General features: G+C 37.8%; 3 protein-coding genes across 4 annotated transcripts in view; all 3 read right to left on the bottom strand.

The window, feature by feature from the left end:
* The window catches only part of LOC125145559 (Fc receptor-like protein 2), a 91,364-nt gene that overhangs the window by 13,303 nt on the left and 61,148 nt on the right, over window positions 1-16,913 (bottom strand). The window lies entirely within an intron of this gene.
* Window positions 1-16,913, bottom strand: part of LOC113663000 (Fc receptor-like protein 5) — a 161,442-nt gene that overhangs the window by 97,039 nt on the left and 47,490 nt on the right. The gene's annotated exons all lie outside the window — the stretch shown is intronic.
* Window positions 4,274-15,832, bottom strand: LOC113663014 (Fc receptor-like protein 5). Its single transcript, XM_047818933.1, has 10 exons — window positions 15,670-15,832; window positions 15,527-15,562; window positions 15,170-15,421; window positions 11,618-11,890; window positions 10,830-11,102; window positions 10,001-10,312; window positions 5,517-5,783; window positions 5,072-5,320; window positions 4,768-4,884; window positions 4,274-4,321 (listed from the first exon to the last, which is right to left on the bottom strand). Exons 1-10 carry the CDS (start codon window positions 15,737-15,739, stop codon window positions 4,278-4,280), a joined length of 1,893 nt encoding a protein of 630 aa, XP_047674889.1. The 5' UTR covers window positions 15,740-15,832; the 3' UTR covers window positions 4,274-4,277.

Raw genomic sequence — 16,913 nt, 5'->3', positions numbered from 1 at the left:
AATTAAATACAATTACAATTGACATAAATGCTACTGCAAGATTGCAGAGGATCAGATGTTCCATATAACTACAGGATGCTGTAAGCCTGGCTGATGTAAATCTCTGATGTGCGAGATATGGCGCATTGCATAGGCACTGCAGGGGCACATGTGTTACATGAGCAAGGTAGGCTTAAGTAAGTCAACCACAAAATGACATAAACAAATGATTTTCTAATAGACATAGCATAATAGCATAATAGGAGCCTATCATTCTTTTGCAAGAGCCTGTGCACTGTCCTGAAATGCAAGGCATGTGCCAGGCAAATGCAAGGGAAGAGCAGGGCAGATGCTCCACAAGTGTCCAGCCCTAAAAAGAGTATATAAAGCTTGTTGGATGAACGAGTGTGCATTCTAATATAGACAAGCTTATGCTTAGTTACTGTACTACATTTGCTTGCTTACACAGGCTAACACTTAGATAGTGTTTCTTGGTTTGTTACTATCTTTGCATTTTAATTACTTTTACTTATGCTAGAATTATTTGATTATTTGTAATTTTATTTTATTTTCTTTACCTATATTACATGCACTTATTTGCATTACATTGCTTTAAACAAAAACAAGGCCTCCCATTGTGAGGACCATGAAAAGACAAGAAGGTCTAAGTCTGACTCTTTCATCTAAAGTTCAAACAATAGACTAGGTAGAAGAACTTGAAGAGGATCCTTTGAAGAAGCTGAGGCTTTCAAAGGACAACCCACTCCAAGATAAGACCAGTCTTGATTTATACTGTCTGCCGCAATAGCAACTTACTCGTGCAAAACATAGGATGAACTCCTTAGTGGGACTGTCGCAGCTCTGTTTAAGCAGGCCAGGAACTATTGTCACTTAAGAACATGCAGGTCAGTACAATTACTTTAGGGTTCTCTTTTCTCTATTCTCATAGCGAGTTCTTTTTTGAGCTGTAAAGTTCAACAACTTTGGTGGATATCTGAAGTGCTTGTGATTTTCTCTCAAGCCACTCTGCAAATTCAAGGAGGGTATAAGATAAGTTATCTTATACCCTCCTTGAATTTGCAGAATTTAAATTTGTATAAAATTTGTATATTTGTATTTGACTTTGTATATTTATATATAATTTGAATTTCTGTTTTATCAGTCCCATTCCGGAGAATGCCCTTTGACAGACAGTGTTCATTGAAACTAAGAGTTAATAGACAGACTGAAATCCTACATGGTGCAGGCAACATTTCAGAAAGCTTTACTTCATACAGAAATATATTTGATGCATTGCAAGTTTGACATCAAATAATAAAGTATTTAGCGGTAGTATGTCTAAATATGAGTTGTAGGTGTGTGAGAAACTAAAAGGCAAAAATTAACATAAGAAAAATAATAATAAAGGTGTAAATAGATAAGTACAAAATCACATTGTTGTGGTTTAGGTCCTATTGGATTAGTTCTGGGCGAATGGTTTTTTGTTGGTCTACAAACAGCATTTTAACATAATTGCCTTTTCGGATGTCCAAGTGACTACAAGCTGTGTGATAGAGGTGTGCAATGGTGTCCTCACTGGAATGGTTGGGACCAGTCTTTTGAAGCACTTTATGAAGTTCAGGGCTACTGGGCGATAGACATTGATAGTTGTAAACGATGTAGATAGTAGATTCCACACACTGAAATTAATAGATCACCACACATAGCTATCTCAAATGAATATGCTCTAAAAACTAGATCAAATACAGGTTTTATTAAGTATACAAAACGATAGTAAACAGTTTACTTTAAACATTTAACATAAGTCCTAAGAGCCGATGCATTGCTATAACGAGATCACAAGAAAGGAAAATAATAATAATCCATGGCATCTTAGGACTTTAGTACAATTTGTGTGTGTGGGGGGGGGAGGGGGGGGGGGTTCAAAGAAAATAAAGCATGTATTTTGGTCGTAGAGTCTTGATGGTCCAGGTAAATCCCTGTATATATTTACCCTGCAGTTTCTAACGTGGTCATTAAAAGACATTCCTCTTTAAGCACTCTTTATAAATAAACTATATCACATTTTTACAAAGTTACATTTATGCATATAACCCAAAAGTAAAGTGGACTAAACATAAAAACTAGTAGTAAACGGGTATAAACAAAGCCTTCTAGCAAATCTACATATTTGAACCGACTCTCTCGAAAAACGGTTCAATTATCTGAAACGCTACAGAACAGCGACACCCTCTGGCTATATACATTGATGACACACATCGAGACAATGTATTGTATATTTACAGTAATTTCTCTTCTTTAGAACACACCTGAGTTAGATAAGAAATGCACACTGAAAACAGTTTCAATTGCATATTATTTATTCAAAAGTAACATTGTGCAAAGTCCTTTTTTTTAAAAAAAAAAAAAAAAGAAAAAGAAAGAAAGAAAACCAAGGAAAACTTTACTTTTAAAAACTATATCAAAGCCTTTTGAAAGACCTGCTCTGCATTATAGTTAAGATACTGGTATTTCTAATAGAAATGTTTTGTAATAAATTATGTACTTTATGTGGCTAGGACTAACTTACTAAGTCCTTATAGCTCTGTCTTTGTTTGATCATGTAGCACCATGATCCTGGAGAAGCCTTGTCTCATTGTACTGCAACATCTATGTATGGATGAAATGACAATAAAAGCTTCTTGACTTGATATATATATTTTTTAAATGCCAAACATTTTCATTTTAAATTTCCTGCCAACTTACAGCTGAGACAAGATACAAAAGAGCAGTTAAGGGATGAACATATGAGTTTTGATCAAGCTGATGCGACTGAAGCACTGAGGGCCTTTTTACACCTGGTCACTTCATGTGTTTTCTCTGATCCGATAGCTATCTGATTTGTTAAAACTGTTCTATTTACATTAGGCCACATAAATGTGTCTTGTTGAATCGGATATCAATCCGATCTTTCTACTCCCGCCCAAAATACAAATATATTTTACCTCATTTCCGGGGTAATTGAAATGGAACACGCTTTGGTGTATGAAACTGGACAGGTGTATTCGAATGTGGTTTAAACCTGTCCAGTGTCAGATGACACTGGACAGGTGTAAACAATGGCAAAAGTTTGATTTTGACATTGGTTGGGACATAATTTATTTGACATTGGTGGGGACAACATTCCCCATATTTTGTGCATAAAACTGTTGTTATAAGAATACTTTCTTACTCACATACCGGTAGCCTGCATAATCACGTTGCATAATGCACATTGCTTCATACAAAGGAATATAGCTGCAGCCGACCTAAACACATTGGCGAGAAAGACAAAGTCGATCAAACAGCGAAGTGGGTTAGAGAGACATGACTCAAAAAAGGCAAAGGCCAATCCTTTTAGAGAGGTGTGTTAAAGAGGCGGGATTCTTTGCAAGGGGTAAATCTGTTAACTGTTTGTGTTCCACTAGTTGCACTATTTTTTACAGAACGCCGTTGTAAAATATTTTCATCTTATTTAATGATTCCTGGATAATTGTTAAATGAAATAAGTAAAAAAGCACAAGACACAGACGGATATCAGTGGTTATGTATAAATATATATATAGGGTTGGTCGAATTATTGCTAGGGACAATTGAGTGTTCCCTGGATATTGGTAGGGACATGTCCCTACCGTCTCTACCCAAATCGACGCCCCTGGGTGTAAACGAATGTGGTTCTGATCACAGAAAACGCATGAAGTGACCAGGTGTAAAAAAAAACAAAAAACTGAGTCATCACTATCAACACATTTTCTTTAAAAAAAAAAAATTGTAAATTATTGATCATTAACAGAACTGAAAGAAGCTGGCTTTGATGAGACAGACTGGATGTTTTTCTTTCCAGCACAATATAAAAGTCCAGATGCCTACCTAGAAAAAGCTTTTTTTTATTTATATATATATTTTTTGTCAAATCATTTAAACAGGAACTATAATGATGAACTAACAATAAACCTCCTCACCTGTCCTCAGTGATCAGAGTTAGTTAACAATGTACATAGATGATATTCTGTTGCCAATTGCATCTGTACAAAATTTTAAAAAGTTTACTTAATCTATAAGATATTTTACCCAGTTATATGAAGGCTAATATATAGAGATTAGAGATGAATTAAAGATATGATATTAATATCTAATAAATTTTAATGTACACTGCATTAAAATAATTCATAACCGCATGAAGAGATGTGAAAACTTCCAAAAAAAAAACATCTTATAGTAAGTATTCAATTGTGAGAAATCAAAATTATTTCACAATCCTAAAATCTGATTTTTCTTGTTCACTCCTCTATAACAGCATTCTGGGTGTCTTCATCAGTCTGAACTGTCAAATAAAGAAAACAGTTTTTATTGACAAATGGCGAATGGAATTTTACGGAGTACAATTCTTAATGATGACTGTTTTCATATTTTATGAATGTGAATGAAAATGCACATGTATTCAAAAAACAAACAAAAAATTACATAAACTCTCTTTTAATTAATAAAACCAATTTGTAATGGTTTACTACAAATACATGAACATCCTGTCATTTAAATCATACAGAAATCATTCAATTACATATTCATTAATTTTACTAAACTATTATTTCTTAGCATCTGCACTTTAATTGTGTAATCATTACTGTACATTTTAGTGCTTTAATACTGTAACTAAAGTGTGTATTGTAGTAATGTTCAGGTAAAATGTTAAAACAAACTCAAATCATTTGTCCTGTTACTATGTGTCAGTGTGTTTTGTTATGTGAAATAGACTGAAAATGTTTTTACCTCGAGCTCTGAAACATTTCACTGCCAGAATGATGGTCAGCAGCAGATACACAGAAACTGTCACTAGACTTCTGATCAGTCTGAGCACTGACATTGAAGACCCTACATGGGACCATCCTGAAGTGTAAAATATTAATTATAATATTGTAGAAAGTCTAGTACAAGGCCCTAATAAATACAAGATTCAAATGAACATACATACAGTATCATACACAACATGCAGGAATACGACATCACTGGGTATTTTATTATAATCCCATTCAGTTTTATTGCTTACTAGATTATCTGAATAAATATTTCTCACCTCTGACTGAAACCCAGCTTTTCAGTGACTCTCCTCTCTCTTGGTGTTTACAGTGGTAGAAACCTTCATCAGACTTTGAGACACTACTGATGGTCATCTGTCCTGTAGTCTGGTAATGAAGAATGGAATCATCTTTATAGAAATCAACACCAGAGCCTGGGATCTTTTTGTTGCGAAATAAACAGCGTAAAGTCTGAAGACGTCCCTCATTCACAGGATGTACAGGACTGTCCAGGATCACAGCACCATCTGTAGGAAAGAGAAAGAAAACACTGAAAATGGAAAGTGTGTAAAATAATGTAATAAATTTAACAGAGAGCTCTATCAGTGGGAAATATCACAGAAAGTGTAGCACAAATTTACACAGATTCAGTAGAGTTTAAAAGTGTTATCTCTAGTCCTCTATATTGTAAATCTGTTACAGATGAGAACATTGAAGACTCACCATGCACTGTGATGTTGACAGGATTACTGCATCCTCCAGATTCAGACTGACACCAATAAACACCAGTGTGTGATGTAGTGAGGAAGGTGATGTTACATGTAGATCCTGAAACTGATGAACAATCAATGATTGTCTCAGTGTAACTGTATCCTCTCACTGTCCATCCAGTAGAGTTACTCTGGTCCTCACAGCTCAGTGAGAGAGAGTCAGCAGTAAAGTGTTGAGTTCTGCTCGGTCTGATGATCAGAGACCCTGGAGGAGATTCACCTGAAATACACAAATAATTAAAGTTTATTATAAAATCATTGTGACTTAAATATTTAATGATTTTATTATAATGCTCCTGTTTATGTGAAGTATATTAATATGTGTAACATTAAAAATTAACCCAGGACTAAATTTTTAATTGTGTTAATTAAACTATTTAGATTCTGTTCACCTGCCTCACACATCTAAGGAGTTTAAACATAAACAGTTATTACAGGACACATAAGAAAATATATATTGTTTCATGCTATAGGTGTTATGAGAGCCATGATGGCTCCCTCTGCTGGCCTGCAGAGGACCTGGCTGCACTTTATCATAAGGACTCTACTGTTCTCTTCTGTTTCCTATTTGCATCACCTGGTCTATTTAAGCTCACTCAGAACTCTTTCATGTCGTGAAGTATTGTTAGCCTTGTCTGCATTCTGAGCATATTATCGGTTCCGTCTTTTGCCTTGTTTTGACCTTTGCCTGTTTTCGTGTTAATGAATGTTTGCTACCTGCCCTGACCCACGCCTGGACTATTGACCACCGGTTTTGGATTTCCTGTGATACTGTCGTTTGCCTGATGTTTAAATCTTGCCTGTTTTGGAAATTGCCTAATAAACCAGCATTTGGATCTAACCTGTTTCACGTGCATGACAGAATACTTCACCCTACAAGATCCAGCGGTTTATTGCATCCACCCTGGTTTCATCACTGCATCAGCCATAAACCCAACCACCAAATCCAGCATTCCCAGTAAGTCTTCCGGCACCTTTTCCAACCACTCATCTGAGGATTCAGCAGTGGTATTTCCCCATTCCGATTGGTGTGTTCTGTACCCCGACATGTACCGATACAGTGGCATGCAAGTTTGAGTGTTACCCCCCCTCCACTGAGGAAGAATGGTGGGACAGGTTGGACGACTTGATGTCTCTCCACCAACAAGGACAAGCGGTGAGTGGTTCTGCCCAATTGTTCTGGACATGTGTGGCTGGTTTGAACCTCAGCAACGTGGAATTAAAGTTGTACTTAAATGACTGTTTGGATGTACCTTTGTCTCAAGCAGAAATGCAAAGCTTACAAATTTTGGACTTTTGGGGTTTTGTCAGTAATTTCGAAAGCCGAACCCGATGGAATTTGTGGGAAACCCCGGATGGAAAATCTGGTGACAAAATGTCCGCCACTATGCCGGTCTCCGCTCCTAAACCAGCCACTGCCATGCCTGCCTCTACTCCCAAAATAGCCACCAACATGCCTGGCTCAGATCATAAAATGGCTGCTACTATGCCTGAACCCTTGTCTAGGAGGGCAATCAGAAGAGAACGCTTCGCGAGCAAGGCTACCGTTTTACCTGCACTTTTTTAAGAGCACTACTACTGTATCTGCACCAGCTGTTAAAAGAGCCACTGTCCTGACAACACCTGTCCCTCGGAGGGCCGTTACCATCCCAGCACCTGTTGTCAAAGAATCCAGGACAAGCAGTGGCACGACAAAAGAAAAATCAATAAATCTAACAAGAAGCAGCAAAACTAGAAGCTCTCAAGTGATGTGGGTGCAGATCTAAAACCCTCAGAAATCTCTTCACCTGAGGATATGACAACAGAGATTCTGGAAATGGAGCATGAGCAGTTACATGAGTTGTCTGCTAGTATCCCTCTGAGGAATGAATCGGGAGGTGAAGTTGATCTACAAAACAGCTATGAGAGTCCATAGAAGTCTACAGATGACATACTGAAGCCAGCCAAGTGCACTGAGGCCTATGGAAATATTAAGAATCCCAAGACTGAGCACAGTGTGAATCTGGACCTTACACCCACTGAGTTTAGTTTGGTCGACGGCGCTCTGAAGGACGATCCACCTGCTGAAGGACAATCCATCAGTCTGCATTAGCCCAGTTGAAAAGACTTTGGAGTTGAGTTCTCCAAAATCTGGTCCAAACATTGCTGGTCATACGCCATACCACATATCCCCTGAGGAGACTTGGGCCTCCAGTGACCGCAGCAGCTTAACAGCTAAGATGTGCTTGGGATCAGACAGTCAGCAAGGAGCATCATGTAAAATTTCAGAGTCTGGATGTCCAAAGAGTACACGAGAGCAACTCCAGTTCTTCTAAGGAGAAACACTCAAGTTTCCGGTCTTTGAGCTGTTTCGAGGACATTATTCCTGATATCACCCACAGTGACCACCACCACCCACTCAATGAAGTTATCTCACCACAGTCCACTGAGGTTGATGAGTCCCTATCAATGTCCTTTGAGCAGGTGCTTCCTGCGGTGAGTGAATCCATGAAAGAGGACGAAAAGTGACGTGACATGCGGCTAAGTACGTGACCCATACTCAGAATTCGTTCTCTGCATTTAACACATCCAAAGTGCACACACACAGCAGTGCACACACAGCAGTGCAAACACACAGCAGTGCACACACACCGTGAACACACACCCGGAGCAGTGGGCAGCCATTTATGCTGCAGTGCCCGGGGAGCAGTTGGGGGGTTCGGTACCTTGCTCAAGGGCACCTCAGTCGTGGCCGGCCCGAGATTCGAACCCACAACCTTAGGATTACGAGTCAGACTCTCTAACCATTAGGCCACGACTGTTAACAGGCACAGAATACCTCCAGCACCACACTGGATTGCGATGCTGACCAGTTTCCTGAGTTGCTCTGCGGCACCGCCCAGGTCTCCAGTCCTGCTCTGGTCTCTGGCTCTGCCTGAGGCACCGCCCTGGTCTCCAGTCCTGCTCTGGTCTCTGGATCTGCCTGCGGCACCGACCTGGTCTCCAGTCCTGCTTTGGTCTCTGGCTCTGCCTGCGGCACCGCCCTGGTCTCCAGTCCTGCTCTGATCTCTGGCTCTGCCTGCGGCACCACCAACTCTGTCCGGGTTTCCGTCTCCGCATGCAGCATCTCTCGGGCTATCTGCTCTTGCGGCTCCATCCTGGGTAGCTGCTCTGCTGGTGCTGCCCTGGGTATCTGCTCTGCCAGCTCCGCCCCGGCCTTTGGCTCTGCCCCGGCCTTTGGCTTCGCCCATTACCGCCACATGGACCTGGCCCGCCATCCTGCCCCCTGTTCCCCCTCCACTCGACCACCCTCCAAATCTACGCAGGAGTGTCTGGAAGCCACTCTTGGGGGGGCTCTGTTATGAGAGCCATGATGGCTCCCTCTGCTGGCCTGCAGAGGACCTGGCTGCACTTTATCATCAGGACTCTACTTTCCACAATCCATTGCACCACCAGCTCAGCAAATGTGTTTCCTATTTGCATCACCTGGTCTATTTAAGCTCACTCAGAACTCTTTTGTTTTGCGAAGTATTGTTAGCCTTGTCTGCATCCTGAGCGTATTATCGGTTCCGTCTTTTGCCTTGTTTTGACTTTTGCCTGTTTTTCGTGTTTATGAATATTTGCTACCTGCCCTGACCCACGCCTGGACTATTGACCACCGGTTTTGGATTTCCTGTGATATTGTTGTTTGCCTGATGTTCGAACCTTGCCTGTTTTGGAAATTGCCTAATAAACCAGCATTTGGATTTAACCTGTTTCACGTGCATGAAAATAGGACACCACAGTTCAATGCTCAGATCAGGTGGTCACATTATTTTCACATAACAGCTCAGTAGTTACAGCTGTAACTATAAATAGATTTACATTAATATGCTTGTTCTAATATGTTATTGTGTCTTTAATAACGGCTTACACAGATACTTGTGAGGCAGATGCTCCAAATAATCTAAGACGAATAATAAACAGATTGAGAAACAGGTTGTTGTTTAATCTCTTGATCCAAATTACTTTGTTAAACAACAACCTGTTTCTCAATCTGTTTATTATTCGTCTTAGATTATTTGGAGCATCTGCCTCACAAGTATCTGTGTAAGCCGTTATTAAAGACACAATAACAAATAGTCTAAAAGAAATCTAACAAATAGTATTAAAGAAAACACTGAGGAATAAAAGGAATATATGGTTAGATTTCAGTTTAGAAAAGGATTATGTATAATTATTTTATGTATAACATAAATTTATAAAATAGTATACCTCAATTCTTGTAGTATTAACTTTATGAAATCTCAGAAAGATGTCAGCACTGATAGGATGTAATGTGGTTAATTATTAATATGGAATTATTAATTGTTTCTTACCACCTCTAGATGTGTTTATATTACACTTCACTTAATAAAATCTCTATTTATGCATTGATTCTTTCATTTGCACTTATTTACTTGTGTTTTACTTCCTCACCAGTGATCCACAGTGGCTGTGTTTTGCTGTTCTGTGTGTGAAAGAATCCTCTTTCAGCTCTGCACACATAAACTCCTGTGTGATTCAGAGTAACAGGACTGAGGCTGTAGGAGCCTCCAGATCCTCTGCTGCTGTCTGAGAGGAGTGATGTTCTGGACCTGAGGGAACCCTGACTGTCTGTGTAGAGAACATATTTGTACCAGCTGAATGTCCAGCCTGTAGAGGAGTGTATAACCTCACAGCTTAGAGTCACTGAATCTCCTTCAGTCAGCCAGATCAGTGGAGACACAGTCATTACTGCCTCTGCTACATCTAATGGATAACAGACATGGAACAAAATCATACAGAGCTTACATATAATTAATGACAAGTTAATTTTTGATTTCCAAACATTACCAAAAAAAATCACTATGTAATGCAATGTAAAAAAAAAAAATTCATTTCATTATTTTTAAGACGTCCTTTTTGCATTCTTTCTGACTTTTGCACAGGTCTGTGTATATTTTATACTTTATATATACTGTAGATTTTAAGGTTTGATGTGAGTTCAGGTTAAGGTTTATCTGTTGTTGGAGGTGAAACACACAGTTCATGTGCTGCTCTCAGAGTGTTTATCACACTAATCAATACTACACTACTACAGACAGAGACATGCTGTTACTAATAAACTGTAAAAACACTATGAAAACACTCACTATGACTAAATGTCCCATTAAAAACTCTTAAAATATGCTGTAAAAACGAATTTACATTCAAAAAATAGCCAACATTTCCAACAGCAACTGGCTCTGTGCAAATTATATAAGTTAACACAAACTCACACACTCACCTGATACATTGAGAGTAACAGCATCACTGATGTCTGAGCTCTGATAGTCACTGCGTCTCCTCCCTCTGCAGGTGTATTTACCACTGTGTTCATATCTAACTGAGCTGAAGCTGAACACCTGGGTTTTGTGGTCTTGGTATAATTGGTCATCTTTATACCAGCTGTATGTCCACTCAGTGTCTCCTCCTCCCTGTATTTCACACCTGAGAGTCACAGTCTCTCCTCTGAACACATGTTTGTCAGGCTTTATGGTCACCACAGCTTTAGGACTCTCTGCAGAAACATAATCTTATTATTAACACCTCAAAATAAATACAGTTCTGATTCTACTGACATTAAACTGTTATTAGTCAAATAATTAGTGATGGTGTGGTGTATATGGGATAATATTACCTAAAGTTCATTAAGAAGTGTACTGTATAATAGTTTTGATTATTTTGTACAAATGTTGTTATAGATATTTATTCTATGAATTTATAATAACGATAAGAAAATTTTAGATTTCCAAAATATTTCCAAATAAATACAGACAAAAGTATCATGTAATAAACCATTTTTTACACAAATATAATTAAGTTGTTGGGTTTTAACCTACTAGTCACTTTTCTTATAAAACTTCAGAGTCTTCACACCAAATATTGACTTTATTATTGTTAACATTATTGTGGGGTTTTTTTATAAACATTTATTGTCATTATTTTCAATGCATTTTTAAATGATTTCTTTTAATTTGACGAATACACAGGTCGGTGTATATTTTTATAAACACTGCAAACTTTGTTACTCACCAGTAACATTTACCCAGAGTACATCACTGTAGTCTGTGTAGTAGACTGGGTTTCCTCTTCCAGCTCTGCACCTGTACTGACCTCCATCAGAGACTCTAACTGAACTGATGATGTAGTGTTGTGTTTCAGTCTCAGTCTCAGAGCTCTGTGTGGGTTTGATCCAGTAAAACTTCCATCCAGCAGACTGCAGCTTCAGTGTACAGTACAGAGCCACTGAGTTTCCTGTAAGTGCAGCTCCTTTAAGGTTTGATGTGAGTTCAGGTTTAGGTTTTTCTGTACAACAGACAGAGACATGCTGTTATTAACGCACTGTAAAAACACTCGCAATGACTAAATATTCTATTAAAAACTGTCAAAATATTTTGTAGTAAATGCTGTTGAAAGGAATTTACCCTCTTAATGATTTCAGTTATTTCTACAGAAAACATAATTGATTCACATTGTTTATGAAAAATGTTTAACAAACAAAAACAGTCAAATTGAACAAATACCGTTTTTAAAGAATATTATTTTATGAAACACTAACTGGGTCTGTGTAAAAATTATAATGCCTCCCTTAGTGTTGATGTTGTATATAATCATTGCTTAAACAGAATCTTTTCCACAGTGTGCTGTAGATTAAAAGCTTTTAACAAGCAGCACACTGTGTCAAGATCAGAAGAAACTATGGAGAAGATGAGAAAGTGGTGGTGTGAGGAACTTCTAGGGCAATTCTCTGACAGGTCACCAGAGGGGCTGCTGGCAGAGTTTCTGGTGTTTGAGGTTATGAAAAAAAAACTTTGACACTTTGAACAAATGTTTTAAACTCATGGTATCTTAAGTATGTAATTCAATTCAATTCAAGTTTATTTGTATAGCGCTTTTTACAATAGACATTGTCTCAAAGCAGCTTTACAGAGCATAAACATAGAGCAGAAGGAAGACATAATTAATGATAAAGGAAATAACGAATAATAAAAGAAATAATAATTTACAGAATAAAAATTCTAGGTTATTATTAGATGTATATAGTTCACAATGTGTATGTATTTATTCCCCTATGAGCAAGTCTGAGGTGACTCAGGCAGCAGTGGCAAGGAAAAACTCCCTTAAATTGGTAAAGGAAGAAACCTTGAGAGGAACCGGACTCAAGGGGGAACCCATCCTCATATGGGTGACACTGGGGGTGTGTTTGTAATATACAGTCATTTAAATGTTGTATTGGTGTAAGGATCATGGACTTCGGATCTCCTTAGTATCACAGAGTCTAACTGGAGATGTCTCAAGATTCTTAGAGTCGGCCTCGGCTCAGTGGAGAAAGGCTTCGTCCCACAGAGGACGTTGGGAGCTGGTACAATGTCTGGATGCCTCGGGATGGGTACAAAGAGAGAAGCAGTGGAAAGGGATTAACATATCTGCTGTTCATAAAAATGTGCCGGTCTTATGTACTGGTGCATGATGTTATGGGATGTATTATGTGTACGCCTGACTAAAGAGATGAGTTTTTAATCTACATTTAAACTGGGAAAGTGTGTCTGAGCCCCAAACACTATCAGGAAGAATATTCCAAAGTTTGGGAGCTAAATACGAGAACGCTCTACCACCTTTAGTAGACTTAGATATTCTGGGAACTACCAAAAGTCCTGAGTTTTGTGATCTCAGAGAGTGTGAAGGATTGTAACGTGTTAGAAGACTAGTTAGATACATGGGAGCTAAACCATTAAGAGCCTTGTATGTAAGTAGCAGCAGTTTGTAGTCAATTCTAAACTTAACATGTAGCCAGTGTAGAGATGATAAAATTGGGGATATATGGTCATACTTTCTTGTCCTAGTGAGAACTCTGGCAGCTGCATTTTGGACTAACTGTAACCTATTTATTAAAGATGCAGGACAACCACCTAGTAATGCATTTCAATAGTCCAGTCTAGAGGTCATGAACGCATGAACTAGCTTCTCAGCATCAGAGACAGACAGGATGTTTCTCAGCTTGGCAATATTTCTAAGGTGGAAGAAGGCTGTTTTGGTAGTATGCGCGATATGATTTTTAAAAGACAAGTTGCTGTCTAATATAACACCGAGGTCTTTCACTGTCGAGCTACTAGTAACAGTACATCCCTCTAAATGGGAGTTAAGTTGTGAGAGTTTCTGTGCACTGGTTTTTGGACCTATGAGTAGTATTTCTGTCTTATCGGAGTTTAACAATAGAAAGTTGCAGCTCATCCAGTCTTTTATCTCTCTAAGGCATTGAGTTAATTTGGACACTGTGGCTATTTCATCTGGTTTTGATGAGATATATAACTGTGTGTCGTCAGCATAACAATGGAAACTAATCCCATGTCTTCTAATAATGTTCCCTAATGGAAGCATGTATATAGAGAAAAGCAGAGGTCCGAGAACTGATCCTTGAGGGACCCCATAATTAACTGGTAATAAACTGGAGGATTCACCATTTAATTCTACAAAATGGTATCGATCAGACAGGTAGGATCTAAACCAGTTTAAAGCCTGTCCATGAATACCTGTGTAATTTTGCAAGCGAGCTAGAAGGATGTTGTGGTCTATAGTGTCGAATGCAGCACTAAGGTCAAGTAGAACTAATAGTGACATAACCTAGTGAACCAGCATTAATGTATTCAATGTTAGAGATTTAAGCACTTATGTACGTCGCTCTGGATAAGGGCGTCTGCCAAATGCTGTAAATGTAAATGTGTGTTTTCTGTTTCTCTTTTATATGTCATGTTCTGTTTTTGTGTGTTCATGTATTATTTTGTTATTTTGAGGTTATTTCATGTCTTGTTGAACATGACAGGTGGACCTGCAGTAATTCCTATAAAAGTGCATCGATGACTGGACCAGGATGTCACTAAAGACCTAGGACTAATAACTAAGGGAGTTCTGAGGTCAAGCTGTTCAAATAAGATCAGCATTATTAAGTCTACCTTTAGAAAGAAACCACAAAAATGATCCATAAGAGATTTGAAAAGTGAAAACCATTAATTTATCATAGAGTAACACAGACATAAGTATAATGAGTATGAGTATAACGTGTTATCTTAATCTGCACTGAATGTACTGATGTGATGCTATAGTTAATATATATTAGTGTGATGAACACACACACACACACACACACACACACACACACACACACACACACACACACACACACACACACAGGGCACAGTGACTGTAACAGCAGGGCTGATCTCTGATATTTGTGATGGTCATTTTTTCTCTGTCCACTTCAGGTGAATTTACTGCTTTAAATTTAAAGACTCTACAGCAGTAAATTAATAATCCCTATTCTCAATAGTTTCAAAAAGTAGAACACCATCTTTATATCAGTTGTACATCCACTCCACATCTACAGTGTCTGCATGCCCTTGTATTTCACATGATAAAGTGACTTTCCGTTCATTAAATATCTCTCCATCAGGCTGCAGAGTCACAAAAGATTTTGGTCTTTCTGTGCAGTTACACAAAACACATAAGATCAGTCAAACACATTCTTCTCTGAATATGTAATGATTATGTATGAGTGCATGTTACAGGAGTGTAAGATCAGACAAGTACCTATCACTGAGAGAGTCACTTTATCACTCATTGCTGTTGTCTGTCCAATCTTAAACCCATAATAACTGTATCTGTGACTCTGATCTACTTTTATAGTGTAGTCCCTTTCAGCAGATCTGTAAACATGAAAACCATCTTTGTACCAGATATATGGTCCACTACCTCCCGATATTATACATGAGAGTGTAACAGTCTCTCCTCTGAATATTTGTGGTGCGTTTGGCTGCACAGTCAGAACTGGTTTAAACACTGCTGTAAAAGTCAAAATACAAACAATAAATATTATAAACTCTGTATAAAAATGTACAAACACAATCTTCTCTGCTTTAATACAAATCCATAATATATAGAAATCACCTTGAGCTTGTCCAACGTGGATAAATGATATAAGCACTAAAAAGGGAAGAGAACCAGAGAAATGTTCTGTAAAATGTATTACTTTTTATCAATTTCCTATTTAATTGTAGATTTTATTTGAATAAAATAATAACCTAACGTACATGCTCTGACAAGATATTTTCTAATATATCTGATGACAGTCATGAGACACAACAGAAGCCATGAGCTCATTCTGGTGTGACAAACATCATGATAGCAGCCAGAGAACTTTACTGTAAAAAAATAACAATTGGAACTTCTATTTTTTGTCAGAGTTCAGTGTGTGAGCTCTGCCCTTTTACCTGAAATGGATTACTCTGTAGTCTTCTCTTTGAATAAAAGCAAAGACAAGATTTGTTTCATTACATGATTCCACCTCTCACCAAATTATATTATTGTTTAATTTCCACAACAGAGAATATGTAATGCAATGCTAACTTGTAAATTTCTTTAAGAAGACAAATGAGAACAATGTCATGTCCTGTTAATAAAAAAGAAATCTCTATTTTAATTTCACTTTACCTATTAGACATGTTTTATCTGTTCCAATAATGCATAATGTTTAAAAAAAGCTATTTTCACTCAGCTCACTTCAGAGCTCATTACTGTCTGCTGTATAATCCACTTCTGCTAATCTGAAGCTGAATTGCGTCACTTCCGTCTCTTTGTCCCAAATTACCAAATTGCTCATGTTAACTAACACATCTGTAAAAAATGATTGTTTCAAAATAAGTTGCAGCTCTAATGAAGAAGAAGCAGTCTATTTTCACTCATTGAATTTACTTTATATAAAAGTTCAAATTTATTAATCACCTACATCTATTGCAGTCACTAAATTGTTAATGATTAGTGAGAAGTTAAATAGCAGCACATTCACTGAGAACATTAGCAAAAACAGATTTAAAAAAAGCAGATTATTCTCTTCTATACCCTCAGACTATCCTTTATCCTATATTATTATCCTATATAAATAATCTCTGTACACAGGACATCAGACATCATGTGAACATTTTTAAACCAACCACTCACTCAAAGACACAAAGAAAACATTTTTACTCACAGATCATCATACGGAGTGTCCACAGCTCCATTCTGTCAGACTGATAAATGACGAAATGATCAGTGATTTGTATTTAAGCGTTTACACTTCCTGTCTTCTTACACAAAAAGGATAGAAAGTTTTCCGTGGTAATGCAAGTTGGTGTGATATTTTTAAGTCCGCCTCTATACCACCAAAAATTCTAGCAACAATTTCAACAATTTAAACAACATAACTTTATTTAACTGAATGATCTTGTAAATTTCCCCTGCTACCTCACTCAGGTTCATAAATCATCTCAACATGATATAAGTGGATCTTTCTCTA

This window comes from Tachysurus fulvidraco, chromosome 1 (genome assembly GCF_022655615.1).
Source record: "Tachysurus fulvidraco isolate hzauxx_2018 chromosome 1, HZAU_PFXX_2.0, whole genome shotgun sequence".
In the NCBI taxonomy this organism is placed as follows: domain Eukaryota; kingdom Metazoa; phylum Chordata; class Actinopteri; order Siluriformes; family Bagridae; genus Tachysurus; species Tachysurus fulvidraco.
This window is presented reverse-complemented; position numbering and strand designations above follow the sequence as displayed.